The 13,835-nt window shown below is 39.3% G+C and overlaps 1 protein-coding gene across 1 annotated transcript in view; it reads right to left on the bottom strand.

Moving 5' to 3' along the window:
- Window positions 1-267: 267 nt before the first annotated feature.
- Window positions 268-13,835, bottom strand: part of PLA2G4A (phospholipase A2 group IVA) — a 173,408-nt gene continuing 159,840 nt past the window's right edge. Inside the window, exons 17-18 of the mRNA XM_061383506.1 lie at window positions 12,956-13,113; window positions 268-878 (exon numbers count right to left, since the gene is read on the bottom strand). Coding sequence (XP_061239490.1) covers window positions 747-878; window positions 12,956-13,113 — 290 coding nt within the window. The 3' untranslated portion in view covers window positions 268-746. The remainder of the gene's footprint in view (window positions 879-12,955; window positions 13,114-13,835) is intronic.

The following is a 13,835-nucleotide window of genomic DNA, read 5'->3' as shown; positions in this document are numbered from 1 at the left end:
TGTCTGTCGCACAAATGGGATAGTATCAGCAAAGTAAACTAGAAGGGGTTACATTTTTTCCCCTATATTCTGAATAAATATACACCATTTGCTCAAAAACATATACTTTCTCTTCTAAGAAAAATCACCAAGATTTAAAATGTTGTTTCACATTTGAGTTTAAGGTTAACAATTTTTGGGTCTGAAAGCCATGAATCTGAGCATCTGTCATAGCCACAGTGCAATAGTTCATTAAAGATAACAAACAAAAACTCAGTTACCTCTTGCTCATTTGTAACAGATGTATTTATTTCATGTATGCATATATAAATAAAAACTAGTGTTGTCTCATGGCATGAATAAATCCAGTCAGTGAATTACACTCACACACAATACAAAGTCTTTTAAAGATTGAACTGTTAAATATTCTAAAAAAGGAACCACCTTTTAAAAAAGAGGACACACAGATAGTTGGTGAGGAATGTCTAAAAAATACAGTATATGTCCCTACATTTGCATCAGGAAATTCATACTGAAATTCATAATAGAAAATGTAGCTGAGCTATATTTTTACAAAATTGACATCATCTGTCAATCTAGCAAAGTTTTACAAGTATTGTTCTCATGCAGCTAAGTAACTGCAACTTTGAGTATCAACCAGTCTCTTAAGATCAGTGCTAATACCTGTCCTGGGCTTTTAAATCCAGTTGTCGTGGAATTTCAAACTGCCTCCACATCAGAAATTGCTACCCTTTCCAGTACACAAACTATGCTGTGGGTTTGCTTAGAAACTCCTTGTTGAAGAATCTTCTTGCCTCAACACTACTGAGGGAAACAGAGCAACGAGACGGATTCTGCCTTCTATATTCAATGCTTTCGACTATAGCATTCTTTATTACCTGCAAATAGAGGCAAAAGATGTATAATTAGTGTTATTCGGAACTCACTGAAACAGTTGTTTGGGCAAGATATATGTATCTCTATCTCTCTCTCTCTATGCATCATCTATCTATCACTTATCATCTATCTACCACTTATCATCTATCTATCTATCTATAAATGAGTCAAGTCTGAGAAGTTTACAACATCAGAGCTCCTCCCACCCAGAGCTGGTGTGGCCCACTCGGCCTTGGAGGTGTGTACACAGTAGGGTTTCCCCATTTCCTCACCCAATCTCCATGGGCAAGCTGGGAGAAGAGAAATGCGTGACTTGGGTGATGCTAACCTACATTAATCTTCTGTGACTTATGTGAAACCCACTGGGGAAGGGCCCTCTGTTCTCTAATGGTAACTTTAAACAGTCATATTCTAGGAAGAGAGATTTATCATGGGAATGTGACACCTTTATTTGCTTTGTGATTTTTAATTTTATATGTGTTTTTCCCAGAAGACAATTATATATATAATTTTAATTTAATTTTAGCATTATTTTATAATTTTACAATTTAATTGTAATTTTATAATTATAATTAAAGTTTACAATTTAATTATAATTTTACAATCTATATATAATTATATATATAATTGTCTACTGAAAGAGATGAGTTCAAATGTTACTGAGTCTTTTAAGTAAAGCAGATATCCACTAACCCCATCCTTCCCATGAGTGAGGGAAATATAATTCTACAGAAACAGAAGAAGGGGCTTCAGGTCTATGATGGAGACCTTGCTAGAGGGCCTCCAGGCACAGGGACTTCTTGGCTGTGGATATCAAGGGAAATTAACTTATATCCCCCAGCCATTTGTTCTTCTTTAAAATGGAAATAATAGCATTAATCTGGGCTTTGTGGTGGAAACTGGAGATCATTTATTAATGCTTGGCACATAGGAAACATTTCACAACTAGCATCTATTAATTGTTGGTATTTTCACTAACCATACATGAGAAAATTTAGGAGCTTTACCTTAGGTGGAAGGCTGTAATATTTACTAGAAATAAACCCACAATAAATAGCCAATAGCAGATTTTTTATGGTAAAAGTCAGCAAATCAATTACACTATCAAATGTGCCCAACTATGTCTCCTTTTAATTAATCTCACTGTCATTCTAGAAATCACGTCAGCAAGTTTTCAGTTAGTCTGTCCTTCTGAAAAGAGCACCAAAGCAACATAAGACATACCAACCCTCATTGCAGAGAACCCAAGTAAAATTGAAAATCAACTATTTACTTCCCAAATAACTAAAAACCTTTAAAATATATAAAAGATCACTTGGGACATTACAATGACTGCAGTCAACCCCTTTACAATGAACTCATGAATACAAAAAAAAACATATCAATGTTTGATCAAAAACAACAATATGAATATCACAAATTAGTGGGTTTATCATAGTTGGAATCTGGCAGATACTTTTAATAAAGGGTCATTATTATCAAGGAAAATGGATATCCACATTTATAACTGAAAAACCTAAATCATATGCAATTAGAATGTGCAATCCGAACCACTAGGTGGCACATTAACACTGCTGCTGCTGTTAAGTCGCTTCAGTCGTGTCCGACTCTGTGCGATCCCATAGACGGCAGCCCACCAGGCTCCCCTGTCCCTGGGATTCTGCAGGCAAGAATACTGGAGTGGGTTGCCATTTCCTTCTCCAATGCACAAAAGTGAAAAGTGAAAGTGAAATCGCTCAGTTGTGCCCGACTCTTAGCGACCCCATGGACTGCAGCCTACCAGGCTCCTCCATCCATGGGATTTTCCAGGCAAGAGTACTAGAGTGGGTTGCCGTTGCCTTCTCCGCATTAACACTATGAAACCATTAACCAGGATTTTCAGACTACTGCAGAAAATACTCATTGGTTGTGATGTATCAACAGGAATGGCTGAGCTTACTACTACATCAGTGGCTAAATTCAAACCTTTTGGCATGATTCGTGGTACAATTAGACATGTTCAAAGAGGCATTATGTTATAATTGAGCCTTTCTATTTTCTTATTAGACTAGGAGTAATTATAAATAGTAGAACAGTCACTCAATCATGTCCGACTCTTTGCAATCCCATGGACTGTAGCCCGCCAGGCTCCTCTGTCCATGGAATTCTCCAGGCAAGAATACTGGAGTGGGTTGCCATTTCCTTCTCTAAGGGATCTTCCCCACCCAGGGATAGAACCCGGGTCTCCTGCATTGCAGGGCTCTTTACCATCTGAGTCACCAGGAAAGCCCCTGTTGTAAATAGTATTTACACCCTTTTTTTTTTTTTTTCATTCCCCTCTGAAAGTCACTGAAACTCCAAATCCTTCCCATCAGAGTCATTCAAGCAATGATCCTCCTCCGTCCCCATCACCTATCCCCAAATAAGACATGGGTCATCTTTCTGGTATCATTTAATGGTCTCCCAATCTGCCAGATCCTTTAAATATTTGGCAATAAAGGCAAAAAGAAAACATGCAAAATGTCATCACTCCCCAAAAGGAACAAACTCAGAGACATGAGATTGGAAGCACTCCACAAGTAAGCACTGAATTCTCAGAATAGAAAGTTTAAAATGAGCCTTAAAAGAAAGTTATAGTGTATTCTGCAAGAGAAATAAGACTTCTAAATATAACAAAAGGCAAGAGGATAGTCTGGCCTAAATTACTGTGGATTTGCTGGTTGATGCCTACCTTCTGAATGGAAACTGAAGTGTTATGAAAGCAAAGGTCTTAATTGGTCTTCTCATTTTTCATTCCAGCACTTAGAACACGGAAGGGAAAGAGTAAATATTTGTAAGATTAATGACTGTCCAGAAGGCACTCACTGGAGATCAAATTAAACAGGATAAAGCTCAACCCGTGGGGACAATGAGACTTGAGCTGAGATGAAGGACAAGCAGCATTTGATACGTGGAGTGGAAAGACCAGGTCTTCTCAGTAAAAGGATAGTTCCACAAAGAGGCTGAGGGCATGTACAGGAAATACCTGGGAAGCAGGCTGGCTGGGAGGGAGGCTGTGTGTGGAGTAACTAGGAAATAAGGCTGCCTGCGAGACAGATGGTTCAAAAGTGAGGAAACAATGAGGAAGAAAACAAACAAACCTTTGGCCCCATCTCAGCCCCTCAGCAAAACTGTGTGTCTTCCAGAAATCAGCCACAATAATCCATGACTCAGTTGTCTCACATAGGAATAAAAATACCTACCTCATAGGCCAGCTCTGAGTGCTCAATATTTGAAAAGGATGGATCTGGTTTATATCAAGCACTCAAAACTTATCCTTATTCTTTTCATGTTGTGCATTATTTATCCTTAGTTCCTAAAACAGTGCCCGGCACAGTAGATACTCAATAAATATGTGTTGAATTAATAAATAAATAAGAGGTAAAAAAGATTATAGGTAGCATTAAAAGTAAATGAATTTGGGCCTACTATTTAAGGCCATGATAACCGACAAGGACCCAGTATACAGCACAGGGAACTAGACTCAATATTTTGTAGTAACCTAAAGGGAAAAGAACATGAAAAGGGATATACAGATACAGATATAGATATAGATAACTGAATCAGAGTGCTATATACTTGAAACTAACTTGAACTTTAACATTGTAAATCAGCTATGCGTGCATGCTTGCTAAATCGTTTCAGTTGTGCAGTCTGACTCTGTTCAGTCTCTCGGATTGTAGCCCACCAGGCTCCTCTGTCCATGGAATTCTCCAGCAAGAATACTGGAGTGCGTAGCCATTCCTTTCTCCAGGGAAATCAGCTATACTTCAATTTAAAAACAAAGAAATACCTGGAGATATCACACTTCTAAAAGGCTATGATATATAATAAGCTTCTAAATTATTTTGTTAAAGATAAAAACTTTAACTTGTACCTAAATACTCTTAACATGATGATGAAATATCAACAAATAAAGGAGTAGATACAAATACTTATGGATATATGTTTTTCTTCATTTTGAGTGAAAAGTGAAAGTTGCTCAGTTGTGTCCAACTCTTTGCGACCCCATGGACTATACAGTCCATGGAGTTCTCCAGGCAAGAATACTAGAGTGGGTAGACTTTCCCTTCTCCAGGAGATCTTCCCAACCCAGGGATCGAACCCAGGTCTCCTGCATTGCTGATGGATTCTTTACTAGCTGAGTCACCAGGGAAGCCCTTTCTTCATTTTAGTTAACACCTAATATTTAATACTTTACAGGATCATTGGAGACAGAATTTTAAAAGCTCATGATTATGCAGCATTGGTGTATATTGAATATACTGTCACTGTTTTTATAGTATGCCTGCTAAATTAATACATTGAATGAGTGTAAGTGTGAAACAGTAATTTTCCTGGGATAACTGAATCACCACGTCTTTGGAAAAGAAACCTCGGAAGGTGTGTTACCTCCAGATCAAGGTGGAAGTTTATGGGTAGAGCATGTAACCACATTACCTTGGTCAGTATGCATTTCATGGAGTTACTCCATGGTCAGGCATCTGCCTCCAGAGTCCTGTATCCTGACACTCGCTACCCCCTTCTCCTATCATATTAAACTCTTCAACAGTTTCAGCCAGTAAGTCGATGACATTTTCCTAATGAATTGTGGACATTTCATTACGTATTTACTTTGGTACTGGCCATTGTGATCAGTATCTCTGGAGGATACAAGGTAAATAAAGCAAGGCATTGCTTTTAAAAGGTTTAAATGTATAGTTAAAAGCAGAAGATAAATATGAACATGGATGAAAATTAACATCATTATCATATTACCCATTTCAGTTTATTGAGTGTCTCATGCATGCTAAGCTCTTAAATTATATTCTTTTACTTAATCCTCATCCCGATATTGTAAAATACACATCACTGTTTCCATTTACAAATGAGGAAAATAAAATTTGGAAAAGTTAACCAACAAGCCCAAGGTCACACAGCAAAAATTTGAGCACCAAATTTGGTCTGACTCCAAAGCCTCTGCATTTTCCACATACCTCCTGTTTGCCAGTGTAAGTCACTATATGTTAGGTTTCCTTAAAAAAAAAAAAAAAAGACCCCAAAAATTGATATGCTGCCACTGTAAAAGCACTTGAGCAATGTTCAGTGAAAAAGAATTTGGGAGGACTGAGTAAGTGCAGAAGCCTGACGCTAACGAGAAACCCAGCCTGCTGTCACAAAGTGAAAAGAAACAGCAGCTTCTTAAGATGAACTGGAATTTAGCTTCAGTGAGGCTGGCCCACGGAGATCTCTGGGAAATGAAGCAACAGAAGCACAGAGCTGTCAGAGACAGGTTGGTCTTTTCAGAGTCAAGGTTTAAGTCGGAATGTGAATTGAAGATGAAAATTCGCCTGAAGTCACGGTGGCCGTGGCCACAAAGTTGAAAACTGCCTCCGTGGGACAGGCAGTCAGATGTCTGTGCATTAGAAGAGTTTGTATACACAGTGTCCACAGCTGGTGAGCAACTCTGACAGTCAATGGCAAGTAAGCATGTGCTGTGTTGCTGTGTGAATTAGTCACTTACTCTCATCAAATGGTGTGGGAGCGAGTGACTTAGCTCATGACTGAACCTAATGACCTAACAGCCTACCTCAGAGTCCGGCTCTTCTTTATTTCTCATCACTTATCAGGAGTCAGCAAACTGAAATGGACTGGAATGGGTGAATTTAACTCAGATGACCATTATATCTACTACTGCAGGCAGGAATCCCTCAGAAGAAATGGAGTAGCCATCATGGTCAACAAAAGAGTCAGAAATGCAGTACTTGGATGCAATCTCAAAAACGACAGAATGATCTCTGTTCATTTCCAAGGCAAACCATTCAATATCACAGTAATCCAAGTCTATGCCCCAACCAGTAATGCTGAAGAAGCTGAAGTTGAACGGTTCTATGAAGACCTACAAGACCTTTTAGAACTAACACCCAAAAAAGATGTCCTTTTCATTATAGGGGACTGGAATACAAAAGAAGGAAGTCAAGAAACACCTGAAGTAACAGGCAAATTTGGCCTTGGAATACGGAATGAAGCAGGGCAAAGACTAATAGAGTTTTGCCAAGAAAATGCACTGGTCATAATAAACACCCTCTTCCAAAAACACAAGAGAAGACTCTATACATGGACATCACCAGATGGTCAACACCAAAATCAGATTGATTATATTCTTTGCAGCCAAAGATGGAGAAGCTCTATACACTCAGCAAAAATAAGACCAGGAGCTGACTGTGGTTCAGATCATGAACTCCTTATTGCCAAATTCAGACTTAAATTGAAGAAAGTAGGGAAAACCACTAGACCATTCAGGTATGACCTAAATCAAATCCCTTATGATTATACAGTGGAAGTGAGAAATAGATATAAGGGCCTAGATCTGACAGATAGAGTGCCTGATGAACTATGGAATGAGGTTCGTGACATTGTACAGGAGACAGGGATCAAGACCATCCCCATGGAAAAGAAATGCAAAACAGCAAAATGGCTGTCTGGGGAGGCCTTACAAATAGCTGTGAAAAGAAGAGAAGCAAAAAGCAAAGGAGAAAAGCAAAGACATAAGCATCTGAATGCAGAGTTCCAAAGAATAGCAAGGAGAGATAAGAAAGCCTTCCTCAGCGATCAATGAAAGAAATAGAGGAAAACAACAGAATGGGAAAGACTAGAGATCTCTTCAAGAAAATCAGAGATACCAAAGGAACATTTCATGCAAAGATGGGCTCGATAAAGGACAGAAATGGTATGGACCTAACAGAAGCAGAAGATATTAAGAAGAGATGGCAAGAATACACAGAAGAACTGTACAAAAAAGATCTTCACGACCCAGATAATCACCATGGTGTGATCACTGACCTAGAGCCAGACATCCTGGAATGTGAAGTCAAGTGGGCCTTGGAAAGCATCACTATGAACAAAGCTAGTGGAGATGATAGAATTCCAGTTGAGCTATTCCAAATCCTGAAAGATGATGCTGTGAAAGTGCTGCACTCAATATGCCAGCAAATTTGGAAAACTCAGCAGTGGCCACAGGACTGGAAAAGGTCAGTTTTCATTCCAATCCCAAAAAAAGGCAATGCCAAAGAATGCTTGAACTACCACACAATTGTACTCATCTCACAGGCTAATAAAGTAATGCTCAAAATTCTCCAAGCCAGGCTTCAGCAATATGTGGACTGTGAACTTCCTGATGTTCAAGCTGGTTTTAGAAAAGGCAGAGGAACCAGAGATCAAATTGCCAACATCCACTGCATCATGGAAAAAGCAAGAGAGTTCCAGAAAAACATCTATTTCTGCTTTATTGACTATGCCAAAGCCTTTGACTGTGTGGATCACAATAAACTGTGGAAAATTCTGAAAGAGATGGGAATACCAGACCACCTGATCTGCCTCTTGAGAAATTTGTATGCAGGTCAGGAAGCAACAGTTAGAACTGGACATGGAACAACAGACTGGTTCCAAATAGGAAAAGGAGTTCGTCAAGGCTGTATATTGTCACCCTAGTTATTTAACTTCTGTGCAGAGTACATCATGAGAAACGCTACTGGAAGAAACACAAGCTGGAATCAAGATTGCCGGGAGAAATATCAATAACCTCAGATATGCAGATGACACCACGCTTATGGCAGAAAGTGAAGAGGAACTAAAAAGCCTCTTGATGAAAGGGAAATTGTAGAGTGAAAAAGTTGGCTTAAAGCTCAACATTCAGAAAACGAAGATCATGGCATCCGGTCCCATCACTTCATGGCAAATAGATGGGGAAACACTGGAAACAGTATCAGACTTTATTTTTCTGGCCTCTAAAGTCACTGCAGATGGTGACTGCAGCCATGAAATTAAAAGACACTTGCTCCTTGGAAGGAAAGTTATGACCAACCTAGATAGCATATTCAAAAGCAGAGACATTCCTTTGCCAACAAAGGTCCGTCTATTCAAGGCTATGGTTTTTCCTGTGGTTATGTATGGATGTGAGAGTTGGACTGTGAAGAAAGCTGAGCGCCCAAGAATTGATGCTTTTGAACTGTGGTGTTGGAGAAGACTCTTGAGAGTCCCTTTGACTGCAAAGAGATCCAACCAGTCCATTCTGAAGGAGATCAGCCCTGGGATTTCTTTGGAAGGAATGATGCTAAAGCTGAAACTCCGGTACTTTGGCCACCTCATGCAAAGAGTTGACTCATTGGAAAAGACTCTGATGCTGGGAGAGATTGTGGGCAAGAGGAGAAGGGGATGACAGAGGATGAGATGGCTGGATGGCATCACTGACTCGATGGACATGAGTCTGAGTGAACTTCGGGAATTGGTGATGGACAGGGAGGCCTGGCATGCTGCGATTCATGGGGTCGCAAAGAGTTGGACATGACTGAGCAACTGATCTGATCTAATCAAGAAGCTTTGATTCTGATAAAATATACTTTCCTGGCTAAAAACAAGCAGAGATAAATGTCAGTGAAACCTAGAAGTCTTACCTGGGTATGAGGCTCATACACACATATACACACCCAAGAAAAATCTCAGTGGTTATACAATTTAAGAGGGAAGCCTAAATTCGTTCATTCAAAAATACATGCATTTACTGCCTAGGCTGCTATTACCAGTACAGACTTATTTATATTCTTACTTTTCATCATTTGCATGGTCTTGACATATATCCATCATGGTGCAGGATATAGACACACATAGGTAGAGTTCCCACTTATTAAGCAGCTTCTGCTTGTAGGGAACTGTTTGTTTCCATCACCTGACTGCGGGACTTCCCTGGTGGACCAGTGGTTAAGACACTGCCTCCCAAGGCCAGGGGCATGGGTTCAATCCTGGCTTGGAGAGCTAAGATCAATAATATCAATAACCTCAGATATGCAGATGACACCACCCTTATGACAGAAAGTGAAGAAGAACTAAAGAGCCTCTTGATGAAAGTGAAAGAGTAAAGTGAAAAAGTTGGCTTAAAGCTCAACATTCAGAAAACTAAGATCATGGCATCCGGTCCCATCACTTCATGGCAAATAGATGGGGAAACAGTGGAAACAGTGTCAGACTTTATTTTTCTGGGCTCCAAAATCACTGCAGATGGTTACTGCAGCCATGAAATCAAAAGATGCTTGCTCTTTGGAAGAAAAGTTATGACCAACCTAGACAGCTTATTGAAAAGCAGAGACATTACTTTGTCAACAAAGGTCCGTCTAGTCAAAGCTATGATTTTTCTAGTGGTCATGTATGAATGTGAAAGTTGGACTGTGAAGAAGGCTAAGCACAGAAGAATTGATGCTTTTGAACTGTGGTGTTGGAGAAGACTCTTGAGAGTCCCTTGGACTGCAAGGAATTCCAACCAGTCCATCCTAAAGGAAACCAGTCCTGAATATTCATTGGAAGGACTGATGCTGAAGCTGAAACTCTAATACTTTGGCCACCTGATGCAAAGAGCTAACTCATTGGAAAAGACCCTGATGCTCAGGAGGATTGAAGGCAGGAGAAGAAGGGGAAGACAGAGGATGAGATGGTTGGATGATATCACTGACTCAATGGACATGGGTTTGGGTGGACTCTGGGAGTTGGTGACGGACAAGGAGGCCTGGCGTGCTGCGGTTCATGGAGTCACAAAGAATCGGACACGACTGAGCGACTGAACTGAACTGAACTGAACACCTGACTGAAAATTCATTACCGCCACCATGATAGGTACTGTTACACTTGTTTCAGAGATGAGGAAATTGAGGCTTAAGAAGTTTAAGTAGCTTATTCAAAGTCATAAAAATAGCCCATCTAAGAGCTAAACATGATATAAAGTCCATGATCTTGCTTCTACTTACTGTGTTAGATGAGTTCTTAGAAGTAATTAAAACCTGCTTAATTGAATGGCTTGTGAAAAATCTGTGTTTGATGAGCTCTAAGTCAGGACAGTTATTTTGGGATTCAGTCTAGTTTTGTTTAGGCATTAACTTTTTCACCTATGTGTCAAACAAAGATTAATTCTTCATACCTTGAAGAATGTTTGTAAAATATATAAACAGAACTATATCACTCCCTAGCTTAGTGAGTTTTATATAAACCAGAACTGAAAACAATGAGAAAAATGAAGTTGTGTAAATTATATACACCTATATGTATATATATTTCATATATATACACATGAATATATACATATATGTCGATATAAAGATATACTTGTATGTTTGTGTCAGTTCAGTTCAGTCGCTCAGTCGTGTCCGACTCTTTGCGACCCCATGAATCGCAGCACGCCAGGTCGCCCTGTCCATCACCAACTCCCGGAGTTCACTCAAACTCATGTCCATCGAGTCGGTGATGCCATCCAGCCATCTCATCCTCTGTCGTCCCCTTTTCCTCCTGCCCCCAATCCCTCCCAGCATCAGAGTCTTTTCCAATGAGTCAATTCTTCTCATGAGGTGGCCAAAGTACTGGAGTTTCAGCTTCAGCATCATTCCCTCCAAAGAAATCCCAGGGCTGATCTCCTTCAGAATGGACTGGTTGGATCTCCTTGCAGTCCAAGGGACTCTCAAGAATCTTCTCCAACATCCACAGTTCAAAAGCATCAACTCTTTGGCACTCAGCTTTGTGTATGTATCCTTTAATTTTCCCAAGTCCAATGGGTATTTATACATTCCTATAATCTATTTTTTTAATCCATTTTAGGACAACTGACCAAGTTTAATACATTTCATCTCCGTGAGAAGACAATATAATTATTTGTTTACTGGCTTCATACTGGAAAAATAGGATTATTGCTTTATTAACCCTTAGTTCTTTTTTAACAGCGTGAGGTTTTATAAAACACAACTGCATTCTGAGAATATCTGTTTGCTCCCTAAAATCATAGGTTAAAATGTTGATTTTCTTCTATTATTCTTTAAATTTTCACTATCACCACAGAAGCAATGTAGCAAATTTCAGATTTTCACTGCACAATAAGGCAAAAGAAGAGAAAGAAATCCGCTTAGAAGATGATATGTACTATAAATGTTGCTATTCATGTTTTACCTGAACTATCACATGTTATTCACAAATGAACACTGACAAGAAACACTTTGGAGTTGCAGAAACTGAAGGTTATTGGGAAATTTTCATACGTTTAAAAAAATTAAAGATATTGATTAATAAATATATTATGGTATAACTGTTACAACTGCACACAATTGATCATTACTAGTTTCAGACCAAACTAAACAAACTAGATGTGCCAGAATTCTATTAGATCACACAAATCTAATGAAATCTCATATGCACAGAGGACTCATTCTCAATGGTACATTCTTTTACTCCATTCGTACGATCTCCAAAAGGACTGGCAAATCAGGTGTGAGGTCTTTTCTTCTCCATTTAATTTTTCTTTCTTTTTCTTTTATGCTTTTTTCTAATGTACAAAATCCAAGGAGACTCATGAACTTGGGCTTTTACCACTGATCATCATTTGTCAGACACTATGATGTGGAACCACAAGCCATCATGAATCCAATTACACAACAGTGGTCCTAAGTGGTGAGTTAGCAACTAAAGAATTTTACACAGATACAGAATCTTAGCAACAGATATACTAGTGATAGGAATAACACTAAAGAGAACGAGTTGTTTTAATGTTTGTGGAACAAGGCACACTTGAGATCTCCAGGGCTAAACTTGGAGAAACTGCTACTTCGGGAGACAGTTCCAAGATCCACAAAAATAAAAAGACATTTAAAGGCATGAGTCTATTCATTAAAATTCATTCTATTTTTGCAGATTAATTGCACTTCTGGTAGCACTCGCTTCTCTACTCATATTTCCATCGTATCACTTTTCTTTCAACTTATAGTTTACTTTATCATATGATAAACCTACTAGATACTTTGGGAAAGAAGCTGAGGATCAACTAATCCTTCAAACAATAGCATAAAATGTGGGCTCTGCCAATTTGGAGGCACTGGGTTCCTTCTTTGTGAATTTTATGGGGTTCTTCTGGAGATTAATTTACAAAAATGAAAATGGCAAATTTTGGGGTGATATCATTCATAAAAGTTATTTTTAATGAATTAAAATGGGGTATTGCTATGTTCATGTGATATGGAAATATATGACATTGTCAATGATCATAAGAGATACTTACATCAATGTTGTTCAGGGTATTGAAGTACATGAGATCATGCAGCCTTTTAAATGCTTGATTGGGATATTGAAAGTTGAAGGTCGAAAACGGTGATTCAGGGTCATCAAAAATATCAAAATCAGCTATTTCTTTCTCTTCATTAGTTTCTCTTGGAACACCTAAATATAAGAAGAATTTCAAATGATGTTATTTCGAAAACCACAAACTATCTCTAGAGTCCAGGGCACAAAACATTCAAATAGCCATAAACAACCTTGGGAGCCCCTTAGGGGTCATACAATCCTGAGTGTACACTATGAGGCCTCTGCTCACATACCCTGGACTTGACCACTTCTGTGTACTCTGACTGGGCATCTTCCAATGCCAGTACCTGCATCTCTGCGCCTAAGGGTTTTCTGCTGCTACTGTGTAGTCTGACTAAGTAGTGTCTGACTCTTTTGCAACCCCACAGACTGCGGCCCACCAGTCTCCTCTGTCCATGGGATTTCCCAGGCAAGAATACTAGAGTGGGTTACCGTTTCCTTCTCCAGGGGATCTTCCCAACTCAGGGATCAAACCTGTGTCTCCTGCTTGGCAGGTAGACTCTTTACCACTGAGCCGCCTGGGAAGCCCTGAAGGCTTTCTACCACTCCCTGTAACTGCTGCTTTGCTCATTAGCAGCAGGCTGGAAGTTCCAGTCAATAATACTCTGTCCCAGGAAGCAGTCAACCAAAGACTCTATGGTATTGGCATATAAATTCCTTGGTTCCCTTGCCACTTGCTGTGTAAGTGGAAAGCATGATCTGACTAGACTCTATTTCATTTCCTAGAGTTTCCCAGCAGGACCAGGTTCTCCTATGGTAGCAGGCTTACTAACACATCTTTTGTTATCTGGCTTTCT

This window comes from Bos javanicus, chromosome 16 (assembly GCF_032452875.1).
Source record: "Bos javanicus breed banteng chromosome 16, ARS-OSU_banteng_1.0, whole genome shotgun sequence".
In the NCBI taxonomy this organism is placed as follows: Eukaryota; Metazoa; Chordata; class Mammalia; order Artiodactyla; family Bovidae; genus Bos; species Bos javanicus.
Note: the sequence above shows the minus strand (reverse complement) of the source record. Positions and strands in the feature narration are given on the sequence as shown.